The sequence below is a fragment of the Pogona vitticeps genome, chromosome 1, assembly GCF_051106095.1.
Source record: "Pogona vitticeps strain Pit_001003342236 chromosome 1, PviZW2.1, whole genome shotgun sequence".
NCBI lineage: Eukaryota > Metazoa > Chordata > Lepidosauria > Squamata > Agamidae > Pogona > Pogona vitticeps.
This window is the reverse complement of record NC_135783.1, coordinates 349,490,660-349,503,547: the sequence shown is the minus strand read 5'-3', so window position 1 is coordinate 349,503,547 and position 12,888 is coordinate 349,490,660. Positions and strand designations below refer to the sequence as shown.

The window sequence follows — 12,888 nt, the reverse complement described above, 5'->3', positions numbered from 1 at the left end:
AGCGACGTTTTTGTTCTGCAGCGATTTTTGCGGAACAGATTAACGTCGCTAAGCGAGGCACCACTGTATTTATTTATTTGGTGCATTTATATACCCCTGACTTAGTGCAATGCACTGCTCTAAGCGGTTTACAACAAACCTCATGTCGCCTCTGGAACAATCTGCCTTTGGAGATTTGCGCAGCTCCCTCGCTGGGTACTTTTAAAAATCAATTAAAAACATGGATGTTTAGGCAGGCCTTCCCCCCAGTTAATTCCTGACTCTCTCCACTCCTTTCTCTATTTGATTTATTTTGTGTGCTTCCCTTCTTGCAGAATTAGTTAATTGTGTAATAATTTTTTTCTTATATTTGTTTTTTTTTTTTATGTTGTAAGCCGCCTAGAGTGGTCGCAATGACCAGATAGGCGGGGTATAAATAGAATGAATGAATGGATGGATGGATGGATGAATGAATGAATGAATGAATGAATGAATGAATGAATGAATAAATAAACAAACAAACAAACAAACCAACCAACCAACCAACCAACCAACCAACCAACCAACCAACCAACCAACCAACCAACCAACCAACCAACCAACCAACCAACCAAGCAACGATAACTCATCAACCCGCCAAACCAACAATATGCTTTCAAACATAAAACATATACAGTAATTAAAAAGAACCCCCAAACTACAGCAGGTTAAGAGAAACACTAGTAAAAAGAGAGCGAGAGAGATTATTCTACAGCTACCTTGTTGCCAGGTTAATGTAATCTTCCTGTCAGTGAAATGGAGGGCATGATGGTGGTCTTTCTATGTATTGTTTGGTTGTGGCTCCCAACATATCTCATTATTGGCCACGGCGGCCAGGGCTGAGGTGTGTTTGCAGTTCAGTAACTTTTGGAGGGCCTTCCTTTTCTCCATATTTAGACTGAGTATCAGGACAAATGTCTTAACTGTTAGAGTGGTACAGCAATGGAACCAGTTATTCTGGGAGGTGACGAGAGGAGATTGGACAGCCATCTGTCAGGTCCGCTTTGATCTGGATTCCTGCCTTGAGCGCAGGGGGTTGAACTCAAGTAGCTTCACAGGCCCCCTCCAACTCCATTCTTCCATGATTCTAGGATCCCTAAACCAGGCTCCACGGGACATGGCGTGGCCCTTTAGAGAAAGCATGTAGGTTTGATTAGAAAGTATGGAAGCAGGCAGGGGGGATCGCAGACCTGGGCTAAATGGCCCCCATCCATCCTGGATCTCTTTTGGGGTTGTGTAGGATATTTGTTTTTCTACGGCAAGCAAGGAAAGTGCCCATGTTTTAACTCTGGTCTATGAAAGTGTGGATACCCAGTGTGGTGCAGTGGATCGAGTGATGGGCTAGGATTCTGGGGAACAGAGTTTGAATCCCCGCTCGGCCACGGAAACTCACATGGGGGGAGTGAAACTGGCAAAAACCCCTCCTTAAATCTCTCACTCACCTCGAAAGCCCAACTAGAGACACCCTAAGTCGATTCTAACTTGTCGGCACAGAACAGCGAGAACAACATATTAAGATTAAGCTGCGCTCATCTTTGTTGCTTTTCCTTCAGTATCAGCCAAAAAGATGTGATTATTACAAAGACAGAAGAAGACCCCTTTATGGGACATCAGATTCATTGAAGGAAACATTATATACTTACTGCAGGGCAGATGCTGTCTCCGAGTGGGCAAAATCTCATTGCTAACCAAACAGAGCAGAAGTCATAGGAATTACAAATTGTCTTTATCTTCCCGACGTGTTTTTTCCTCTGCGTTCACCCTCACCCGGCATTTTTTTCCTGAACTCTAGAATGTCTATTCTTTGTTCTCCTTCGGCTGTTTCTACTGTTTATTTCTCAGTTTACTTTCTGTCGTTCCTTTCCGCTCCGCTTCCCAGCTTCTTGGCTTTATTGTTAATATTTACGATTTTAAATTCTTCTGACCGTCCTTCGCTATGGCCTCATTGGGAAAGCGTTGGGGAAATCTTCAAAATCGGCCAAACCGGCAGACGGAAAACGGGATACCCCCGCCTTATTATTTATTATGTATTTATTTGATATACTTTCACCTTGTCTTTCTCCATTAAAAAAAAGACCAAGCCGGCTGAGATCATTAACTGCCTGGCTCTCCAAGGAGGCCTTTCCATTCTCCCTACTCTGCTCCGGGTGTGTTGTTGTACAGAAGATTCGCTTGCCAGCCAGGCCTGTTGCTCCCCCCCCCACTCCCCAGCTACCTCTTGTCATGTTCAAGTTTTAAAAATAACTGAAGGGTTTGATTAGTGGTTCCCAGCCTTGGGTCCCACCCCCCCGGGCAATGTTCTTGGACTACAACTCCCAGAAATCCTGGCCAGCACAGTGAGTGGTGAAGGCTTCTGGGAGTTGTAGTCCAAGAACATTTGGGGACCCAAAGCTGAGAGCCATTGAGCTAGTTCATGAGCAATATGTGCCACCGGTTTTTAAGAGTGCATTCTTAATTTTATTTTCCCCCTCTTTGCAGTATAATGTCTGTGGCTAAACATGAAGAACCGGACAGCTTGGTTTGGCCAGCTTCCGGGATGACCGAGCCCCACGATCTGCAGCCTCAGGAGCCACCCAAGGCTCCCTCCCTTTCAGTCCACACCCCCAGTTCTGCCCCGTCCACCGAGGAGAGTAGCCTGAGTACCACGGAAACGGAGACGGCAGACCGACCGATCTCAGAAGGAGAGGTTTTGTACAGCTACGGACAACTGCTGGCTGCAAAAGGTGACGTTATCTCCCGCAACCTGTCCTTGTGTTAGCCAACATGTGTGCTCGCGCACGGGCATGCAGAGCTCCATCAACACCGCACAGCTGTAAGCACAGCTGTCGATGCTTGTTGGCTTCCAGGTTTTGGATGAAACCCCCACGCACAGATGAGTGAGGCTCCCGCACAGTGGGAATGAAAATTTGAGGGAATGTTGATTTATTTTTTAATTCTTTAAGAGTGAGAAGATGTAACACATCTCCATAAGAGTGCTAAGGAGAGAGTCCTAACATGCTGAGGATTGCATCCAACTCTTCTGCATATTGGTGCAACCTCAAACCGTAGAGAGATTCTAAACGGGAGTATATCTTTTAATCATCCACCATCACAGCTTAGCTAAGCGAAGCACCGATTTCTTCTGCAAATGGATGCGTTCGCCTCCCCATCTCTCATTCCCAACTCTTCAGAGTCAAAGCAAAGCAGGGGGTTTTGTTTGCCCCCGTTGGCATCCTCTGTGCAAATCTGCTTGGCCATGTGCGGCCATGAAGTCACGGCCTTCTCAGCGAGATCCCTGATGGGCTAGCAGTCCCGTCAAGGCAAATCAAGAGGCCCTGTCGCCTTAGGAGTTGAGAACGGTGTGCCGAGATCAGGAGCCTGGGGGAACAAGTGGCAAAAAACGTCTGCAAAAATATGTGCATAGAAAAATGGATGTCCCTCCTCTGCCGCGTGTTTTTCATTATAGAGATACAGTGGTGCCTCGCATAACGTTTTTAATTGGTTCCAAAAAAAAAAACCTTATGCGAAAAAAACTTTATGCGAAACACCATTTCCCATAGAGATGCATTGGAAACCGGTTAATCCGTTCCAATAGGCACGGATTGCCATCCTTAAGCGAAAAAACCCATAGGAAACATCGTTAAATGATACAATGTATCCTCCATTGGAATGTATTGTAGCTGACTCAATAGGTTTCAATGGCTTTGCGAAGTCAATTTTTGCAAAATTAAGTGTGTCATAAAAGGGTCAAAAATGGTTTTAAATGCTTGGATTAGCTTCTGCACCCTCTAAAACGGATGCAAAAGTTAATTTGGCTTTGATCTGACTTTTCGTTAATTAATGGTGAATTTTTTCCCCCCAACTTTTGACAGCTGTCAAAATCTGACAGCTCCATTATTTCCTATGGGGGAAGAAAAAATTCACAAAAAATTAATGAAGACGCAGCAACTGTTCTAAATTCTTGGGTTCGTTAGAGGACCCCCTAAGTTGTGTGCAAACCTGATTTGGCTTTGATCTGAACTTTCGTTAATTTTTTGTAAATTGTTTTCTCCCCCATAGGAAAGCATGGAGCTGTCAGATTTTGACAGGTCCATTGGTTCCTATGGGCCAAAAAACAAAAATTCACAAAAAATTAACGAAACGTCAGATCAAAGCCAAATCAGGTTTGCACATGACTTAAGGGGTCCTCTAACGAATCCAAGCATTTAGAACCGTTTTGGACCCTTCTAAGACACTTTTAAAATTGAAAACAAAAAAAACGTTAAGCGAAGCAGGGGACCTAAAACCAAAAACGTTAAGCGAAGCATGGTCCCAAAAACGCTATGCGAAAATCACCCATAGGGAAAAACGTTATACGAAGCACAATCTGCCTCTGAAAAAATAAACGTTAAGCGAAAAAAACGTTAAACGAAGCAAACGTTAAGCGAGGCACCACTGTATTGGCGAGTTGAACTGGACGGCAGCCTTAGGCCTAATTACCTGTGGTTTTTCCTTGTCTTAGCTTTTGCAGAGGGAGAACTCTGTCTTCCGCACATCAGTGACAGTTTGGCGAGCTCTCTGCGTGACGTACGCGAAATGGTAATGAAACCTTTCATGACCTTGAAGCCAGCAGAATGAACTGGTCTAGTTTGGATGGATTCTTGCAACAATTGAGTGGATAAACAAGTGGTAGAAAAAGCCGCGGAATCTAATACTCCACACCCAAACAGTTCAGTTTCCCCCCTAAAAGTTGGGAGGAGGAACTGGATGAATTTTATAAAATAAATGGCTAGTAACTCATTTCTTCTTCGCCTTGAGCAGCTCTGTTGATTAGCTGTCCACTTTTTAAAACTCTTTGAATTATGGGGCCTGGAGCAGTAACTAGCAGTGGTCCCCAACCTTGGACCTCCAGATGTTCTTGGACTTCAACTCCCAGAAATCCTGGCCAGCAGAGGTGGTGGTGAAGGCTTCGGGAGTTGTAGTCCAAGAACATCTGGAGGCCCAAGGTTGGGGACCACTGAACTAAAGAACTCTCCTCTGTTTCCAGTACGGATGGAATATGACAGAAGGTGGCCTTAGCCCCTGCAGTGCCCTAAGCCAGTTGGTTCCCAGGCTTGAGTCACCCAGGTGTTCTTGGACTGCATCTCCCAGGAACCCCAGCCAGCACAGCTGTTGGTGAAGGCTTCTGGGAATTGCAGTCCAAGAACATCTGGGTGACCCAAGGTTGAGCACCACGGCCTAAACCAGAGTGCAACCTTTTCTGTCTTCATCCCCACCTTGGTCAGAACTTGGTCAGAACAACACAGATGATCATCTTCATATTTTTTTCATCAGCAGTCCCAGGATTTCAGGAATCTGTGATCTAGCTTGAATCTGTAGGTCCTCTCTGATTTTTCATCCCCATCTGTGCCGTTTTCTAGAAGAGAGAAGGAGCGTGTGGGGGGAGGCAGTGTTAGCAAGCACAGTTCCTGTTGTGCAAAGGTTGGATTTTGTACCAATGTGTGTAAGCTGGGAGGGTTGTGCTAAGTTCATTGGCAGGCCATACACTCTGAAAGCACAGCAAGACCCAGATTCAGGGGCGCTCCCAACTGGATCTTGAGAAGCAATTATTGGAAGGTGTCTTATTCTTTGATGACCTGCCATGAATAGACAGTACAGGGCTTGGTGAACCCATAGTCATAATAAGAACTGCCGGATAGCTCAGTGGTTTAGGTCTCTGGCTGTGAAGGTCAGAGGTTCGGAGTTCGATTCCCCACTGTGCCTCCTTGACAGGGGCTGGACTTGATGATCCACAGGGTCCCTTCCAGTTCTGCCATTCTAAGATTATTATTCAAAGGTTATTAAATTCTGTATGAGGCAGACTCATGCATTGGTAGTGTCTGTTCTTCCAAACAAGGCCGCCTATTTCACTAAGGAAAGTGCCTTTCTCCTCTGCTTTGTAAGTTGTGTTCTAGTGCCCCTCATCACAAAGTGGTTTTGATGCTCCAGTTTACAGTCGTGCCCTGCTTAACGATTGCCCCAAATTACAATGAATCCGCTTTACGACAATGTTTTTGCGATCGCAGTTGCAATCGCAAAATGATGGTCTAAATGGGAGAATTTTGCTTAGCGATGATTGGTTCCCTGCTTTGGGAACCAATTTTCGCTTTACGACGATCAAAAACAGCTGATCGTCAGGTTTTCAAAACGGCCGCCGGGTGCTTAAAATGGCTCCCTGCTGTGCTTAGGGACGGATTCCTCGCTATAGAGGCACCAAAAATAGCCGCCGTATGGAGGATCTTCGCTGGACGGTGAGTTTTTAGCCCATTGGAACGCACTGAACGGTTTTCAGTGTGTTTCATTGGGCTTTAAAATTTTGCTTTATGATGTTTTCGCTTAACAGCGATTTTTCTGGAACCGATTATCGTTAAGCGAGGCACCACTGTACTCCTGTTTCACTTTGCAGGTGTGGATAGCTTAACATACATATTACACACAGTTCTCTCATCCATCTTTTAGGATTACGATCCTCCCAGTGAGGGGCAAGTTCTGCACCGACCCCACAGAGGGTACCATCGGGATCCCGTCCTCTCCCTCTTTTCGAAACTGAATCCAGCCCCATTGGCTTCCCAGGAAGAGATCTGTGGATCAGAGGTAATAAAATAATGCAGACCACGCTGGTCATTCTGTCCTTTATACCCTGGTTCACATTGGCAGTTGTTTTCAGATCTTCTCCTTCCAGAACAAGTCATTACGGAAGCTGATTCAGCTGGCCAGTGGAGATGCTCAATTTGATCTGTTTGCTTCCATGATTTCCATTGTGGACACAGTCCTTTGAACAAGATGCTGGCCTAAGACATTCTAGAGACACTCAGTTTCCCCCCAAAGCATTCAAGTAAACAGCAGTGCTGTTGATATCCTGGATGCTATTAAGCCAAAACAACGAATCGCCAAGATGCTTCCCATTCTTTCTGCACCTTCTCCTTCCAGCTGCCGCTGCTGTCGCAACATGTCTGTCCGTTGGGGCTGTAAGGCCGTTGTCTTCTTTACTCTCCACCCACCTTCACTCCAGAATACACACAGCACAACCTCGCAATGGTTCTTTCCTTGCCCACTCATTTTTCATTTCCTACTGAGAGGATTTTTAATTTTGCCTCCTGGAAACTGGTCCGTTGTCGCTTAAGGCAGCGCGTGTTACATACGTCAGTTTGGAATCCGTCCTGAAATGTAGTGTTAGCCAAGTGGGGCAATCCAGGCTGAACAAATAAAAGCAATCTTCAGCCTGGATCCGTCTCTGAAGGGGGACAGCAAACGGGGGTGGAATAGAATTGTGGTCTTCGTGGTTCTAACGGAGGAGGTGGAAATGTTATTATGTTCCCCCCCCCCAATGGCTCGCCAGAGTGTGCTTGTAGGAAAAAGTAGGAGACGCTGCCAGATCCTGTTTGGCCTCATGCGACTGGGGAATGCAATTGGGGAAGAGGGCATCAGCATGAGCCTGTCTGTCTGTTGGGGCAGTAAGTCTGTCGTCTTCTGTCCTCTCTACCCACCTTCATCCGAGACATACACACAGCACATCCGGGTGCTGTTTGGCTGATCAATGGACACCCCCCCCAGGAAAAAAAAAAACCCAAATGCTTTCTCCAGTGAAAAAAGATGACCCGGCTGTCTCAGGAAACTCCTTGGACAGCCTTGTAAATAGGCCACCAAAAGCAGTTTTTAACAGCAAAAAAAGAGGTTTTTTTCCCCCCTCAGAATTGGGAAGCGGACTTCTGGTCACTTCTGACTTTGCTTCTGTTATAGGTTTGCCTTTTTAGGTCGCTGAGGCAGGGGACAGAAAGTGGCTTCCCAGAGACGTGCTGTGGAATTGCTCGCTCTCGATCTGCGACCAAACCTGCCTTGTACAAACGGCGGCTCAGAAGGAACGGCCAGTTCTTCTCTCAGCCACATTTCTGTCCCTTTTGTTTTAGTACACGGACAACAGCGCGGGGGAGCTCAGCGAGGGGCAGAGGCCGAAGCTGACGAAAGCTGCAGAAAGTATCCTGCTGGGCCGCTCGGTTTACATGGGCCAAGCTGCCGATCCGACGTCTAGACGCCCGACTCAACGAACGGCATCACCAGGACAATGTGACGGAGATGCAGGTGCAAATTTAGAAATATTTTTTTTATCGGGGAGTGTCTTCTGTGGAGCACGCCAGAGCTTCAAAGTGTTTCCTTCTGCCAGTTCACAATATTAAAACAACAGACATTTCAGACTGTGTGTGTGTGTGTGTTTGTACTTTATAGCACCCCGACAGAGCCTTGTGCCTCGTGGGGTGGTGACTGATGAGAAAGGGTCTGTAGAAACCCTTGAAAATGGGGAAATCAAAGATTATATCCACCGCAGCTGAGCTCTGCTGTTTTTTTACAGAGAGAAGCAAAAATCTACCGGGTATCCTTGGGATTTGGAGCTGGGCAGAACACTCTGTTTCTTACCCTCTGCTCTACAATTTAGATTCTGAATCCCATAGCACATGAATATGAACTTCAATGAAGCTCCATAGCATGGTGGGGGAGGTCGTACCTTGACTGCAGAAGGACTCTGAACCGATCCCTTTTTTAATTGGTTAAAATTTCCATTGGAAAGCAGCGAAAGGTTGCAGATAACAGGCTGCAACTGTGATCGTGGACCGGCCATGCTTGATTCAGTGAGGAGAAAAACGTTTGCTTGTCCTGTTGCCGGCTTGTGGAGCAGTGAGTTGACAGGCCATCTCCTGAGTTGCCTGGAACTAGCCACACTTATCTGCAGTAGAAAGGACTGCTAAAATCCTGTTGCACTAAGGTATGCCGTGTAAGGCTGGCGATGTCATCACGGTGGTGATTTTTTTTTAAAAAAACACAAAACATTCCCGATTCCTTCCACCTGAGGTTTTCGAGACTCAGAATTCCTTTTGTTCTTAGAACGCCAGCATGAGTTGGATCAGAAATGTTTTATTTCTGAAAAAAACCACGGTGACTGCATACATCTTTAGCCTTACGTGGTGTAACTTTATGGCAACAGGATTTCGGCCACTCTCAGGTGGCAGAGCTGGGAGGCTTTTACCCTTGACCCTCAAAAGGCATCGCCTGTTGAGTGGGCCTCTGGAAAAATCACTTTCTTGCTAATATTGATATCTCTTTAATTGAACACGTCCTGATAGCAAGAGGGAGTTACATTGTGAGAAGCATTTTTTTCCCTCTGCAAAAGGATTGAGGATTAAACCCCACCCCACCCCAGCATCTAAAAGCAGCATGGTTAGAAACGCACTCTCAACACAGAGCAATCTTTTCCAGGAAAAACTGAAACTCATGATAATTACTTTTTGAATGGCTGCCACTTTTCAGAATAATTCCTTTTAAAAAAATTATATGGGTAATGTACAGCATGAGGTTATGCATCAATCCATCAGCAGTTAAGGTTAAGTGCTATATTTTATTTCAGTCCTGTTGCATGCATTAGAATTTAAAAGTTCAACAATTAAGCAGGCCATACATATGTCTAGGGCCTGACCTTGTTTTAGAGGAATACATGCTAAATTAATGAAGTTGCTTAAAAGCAGGCAATTAGCTTGGATAATGGTCATATAAAAGATGTGCATATTGAGTGTTACAGGATTGCATGCTAGGGACTGTGGACCATGTGTTCAGTCATGGGATCTGTCTGTTTGTGTCTCATGAATTAAGTCGGCATTTCCAAAGGTTCATGTCTGAAACAGCCAAGCAATAACTGTAGCGCTGTCCGTGTTCCCAATATAAATCCTATGATTTCTGTAGCTAATGGCTCAGGTATTTTAAAAAGGTCGAGTCTTGAGTTTGAAGCCCAGTGAACTCCGTGCTGCTGCTGTGATGCAAATGCGGCGTGGATCTTGCAGAAAATTATTCTGTTTTTAATTAGCATGGGGCTGGCTTTTCTGCTTTCTCCCCTAAGAAAATGACATGCTTTTATTTTCAAGATCCCGGCTCGTAAATCTAGACCCATTTGGAAAGTTCAGGTCATGAATGTGCGTGCTTGGAATCTTTCAACCTCTAGAATTGAGCACGAATGTCTGTTATGTTTGATAATAATAATAATAATAATAAAAAACCCCAACAGTTGATAAGTCTACAAAGTTGTAGGATGGCCAGTCTGCTAATCGTGTGCCTTTTTTTCACTCCTTCCTGCTGTCGCTGGCATGCACGCCTTCCCTCCATTATACCCAAATATTTTATTAGCACTGCCTCCAACTACCATTCAGAGCTGGACAGGTTCTCTGCCTGACCCAGATTTTTTAGCCAGATTTAGACCACTAGTTTAGAATCGTTAGGAATTCTGGGGCTGGGTGGGAACTCATGTTAACCACCGTTAAGGCAAATGTGATGTTCTCAGCTGTAATTAAGTGATTGTTCCCATTTTGTCTACACCAAGTCTCTTTGAAATCTTTCACCATGTTTTTTTTCTTGCAGCGAACAAGGCTTTCGAAAGAATAGTATTTAAGAGATTCATGGTAAACCTTGTAGAATACCAATGATAGCTAGTTTGGGGATTCTCGGCTTCAAAGCTTTTTCAGGATCTTGGCAAAAATTTTCCGCTGCCTTTTTTTTCAAAATAATTCCCAGTACTTAGACAAGCAGCTACAAAGATCCCCCCTGCTTTGTTGACACAAGAGTCGTGCTCCAAATATATTGAACAGGAAAGAAAACAGCTTTCTTCTTCTTCTTCTTCTTCTTCTTCTTCTTCTTCTTCTTCTTCTTCTTCTTCTTCTTCTTCTTCTTCCTCTTCCTCTTCCTCTTCCTCTTCCTCTTCCTCTTCCTCTTCCTCTTCCTCTTGAGAATAGCCTAAATCTAAATAGTACATCTAAGGCCAAGCAGTCTAGGGTGTAGGGCTGGCTGTCGAAATTCCCCAGGATGACGTTGGAGTATGGTGAGTGGTTGTAATCTGTAGCTTAGCCTCTGTGTTTGAAATATGAATTTAACTTCTCAGGAGAAGTTCTCGGAGATGCTGACGTGAGCTGTGGGCCAATGAGCATGGCTGAACTGGACCAACCTGTTTCTCCAACAGCTTATGAAGAAAGCAAACCAGCTTCTCATCCAGGCAACACAACTCTGGTAAGAATCATAAAATCATGGAGTTGGAAGGGGTCTGTAAGGCCATTGAGTCCAGCCCCCTGCTCAATGCAGGAATTCACATCAAAGCAGATCTGCCAGGTGGTTGTCCAATTTTCTCTTGAATGCCTCCAGTGTTGGGAGCACTCCCCACCTTCTGAGGTCATTAGTTCCACTGTTGTACTGTTCTAACAGTTAAGAATTTTTTTCCTGATATTCAGCTTAAATCTGAATCTGAAAACTTGAGCCCATTGTTGCGTGTCCTGCACTCTGGAATGATCAAAACAGATCCTGCCCTGCCTCTGTAGGACTATCTTTCAAGTATTTGAAAAGTGCTATCCTCTGTCCCCTCAGTCTTCTTTCTCAAGGCTAAACATACCCAGTTCTTTCACTCTTTCCTCATAGGGCTTCGTTTCCAGTCCCCTGACAATCCTTTTGTAATAGGCATCATTTTATAAATCTCTGTTTTAAAGTTCCCGCCCTTTATTTTAAACAAAACACTCAGGGTTGATGTCATACAACCTGAAGACAGATTGTGATGCTCTTACTGGATGATGCTTTTGTACCCAGAAAAGTGGGTTCCTGAGGAGGGCCATCTGAAATGATGAGGAGAATTTCTAACCTCAGTTTTTTTTAAAGTCTTGGCCAGTGGATGGGGAGCTGCATAAGTCTATTACAGAGAAATGGAATTAGTCTCGTGACACTTTAAAGTTTATCAAGTTTTATTTGCCATTAGCTGCTGTGAAGTACAGCTCAAGTGTGTCGCACCTCCTGAAAGTTTGTACCAGGCAAAACTTCTGTAAGGTTCCATGAGACTCTTTTCGGAAAAGCGTTTATGTTGTTCAACAAAGTTCGACATTGTAGTATGTTTCTTTATCTAGTGTTTATCTAGTGTGTTTCTGTTTTCCATTCCACTGAAAACATTCATTTTCTCAGCTCCTTTTGGTGCTGTTGATGGTGGCAATGGTCTTCTCCGAGGAAACACCATCAGCCACCCTTTTGCAGTCTCAGAGCTGAAGTAAATGTAATGGTTGAACAATTTTTAAGAATGGAAATAGTATTTTAGCAAACTAAATTACGTACTGGAATGCTAACATGACCTTTTTAAAATAACTGTCACCACAGAAAAAGCACCAAGAGACACTGCAGGCAGGACCAGTGAAATCCAGAGTCATCTGCGTGAAGCCCAAATCTGAAGTTGCAGAACAGCAAGGTAAATAATTCCTTTTATAACTTCTTAAGCTTTTGATAAGCTGTTCTATACTGAGAAGGTGCCAAGGGTCACTTTAGACCAACACACAATTGATCCTTTTTTGACATCGGAGTGGCTGACATCACGGAGTGCGTCACGCTGAGTGGTTAAGTGAGGTGTTAGGATAAGAAACTAATGAAAGGATGATGGTAATACTTAAGAGAAAATATGAGAACAGCATGGTTTCACTTTCTGGTCCTTTGATTTCTAAACAGAGCTTCCTGGCCATGTATATGTAATCTTAATTGATTAGATAGGCGGGATAGAAATCAAATAAATAAATAAATAAATAAATAAATAAATAAATACACACACACACACACACACACACACACACACACACACACACACACACACACACACACACACACACACACACACACACACACACACATACTAAGGAGAAAGTCAGATTATCCAAGTTTTCCCCCATTTGTGCCTTCTTTTATAATTTTTTTAAAGCATGATAGGCTGTAAACTTTTGCTGTTCTTACAATAATGCTGTAATGTCTTTTGTCCTGTATGTTGAAATTTCATCCGGATTGGCAGTTTTGTGGGAGTAGAACCGATAAAAGAAAGAGGAG

General features: G+C 44.3%; 1 protein-coding gene across 5 annotated transcripts in view; it reads left to right on the top strand.

Moving 5' to 3' along the window:
- Window positions 1-12,888, top strand: part of KIAA0586 (KIAA0586 ortholog) — a 94,835-nt gene that overhangs the window by 45,813 nt on the left and 36,134 nt on the right. For all 5 annotated transcript variants that reach the window (XM_078383926.1, XM_078383922.1, XM_072986831.2 and 2 more), the window contains exons 27-32: window positions 2,497-2,741; window positions 4,499-4,575; window positions 6,475-6,609; window positions 7,923-8,094; window positions 10,931-11,055; window positions 12,178-12,265. In XM_078383926.1, coding sequence (XP_078240052.1) covers window positions 2,497-2,741; window positions 4,499-4,575; window positions 6,475-6,609; window positions 7,923-8,094; window positions 10,931-11,055; window positions 12,178-12,265 — 842 coding nt within the window. The remainder of the gene's footprint in view (window positions 1-2,496; window positions 2,742-4,498; window positions 4,576-6,474; window positions 6,610-7,922; window positions 8,095-10,930; window positions 11,056-12,177; window positions 12,266-12,888) is intronic.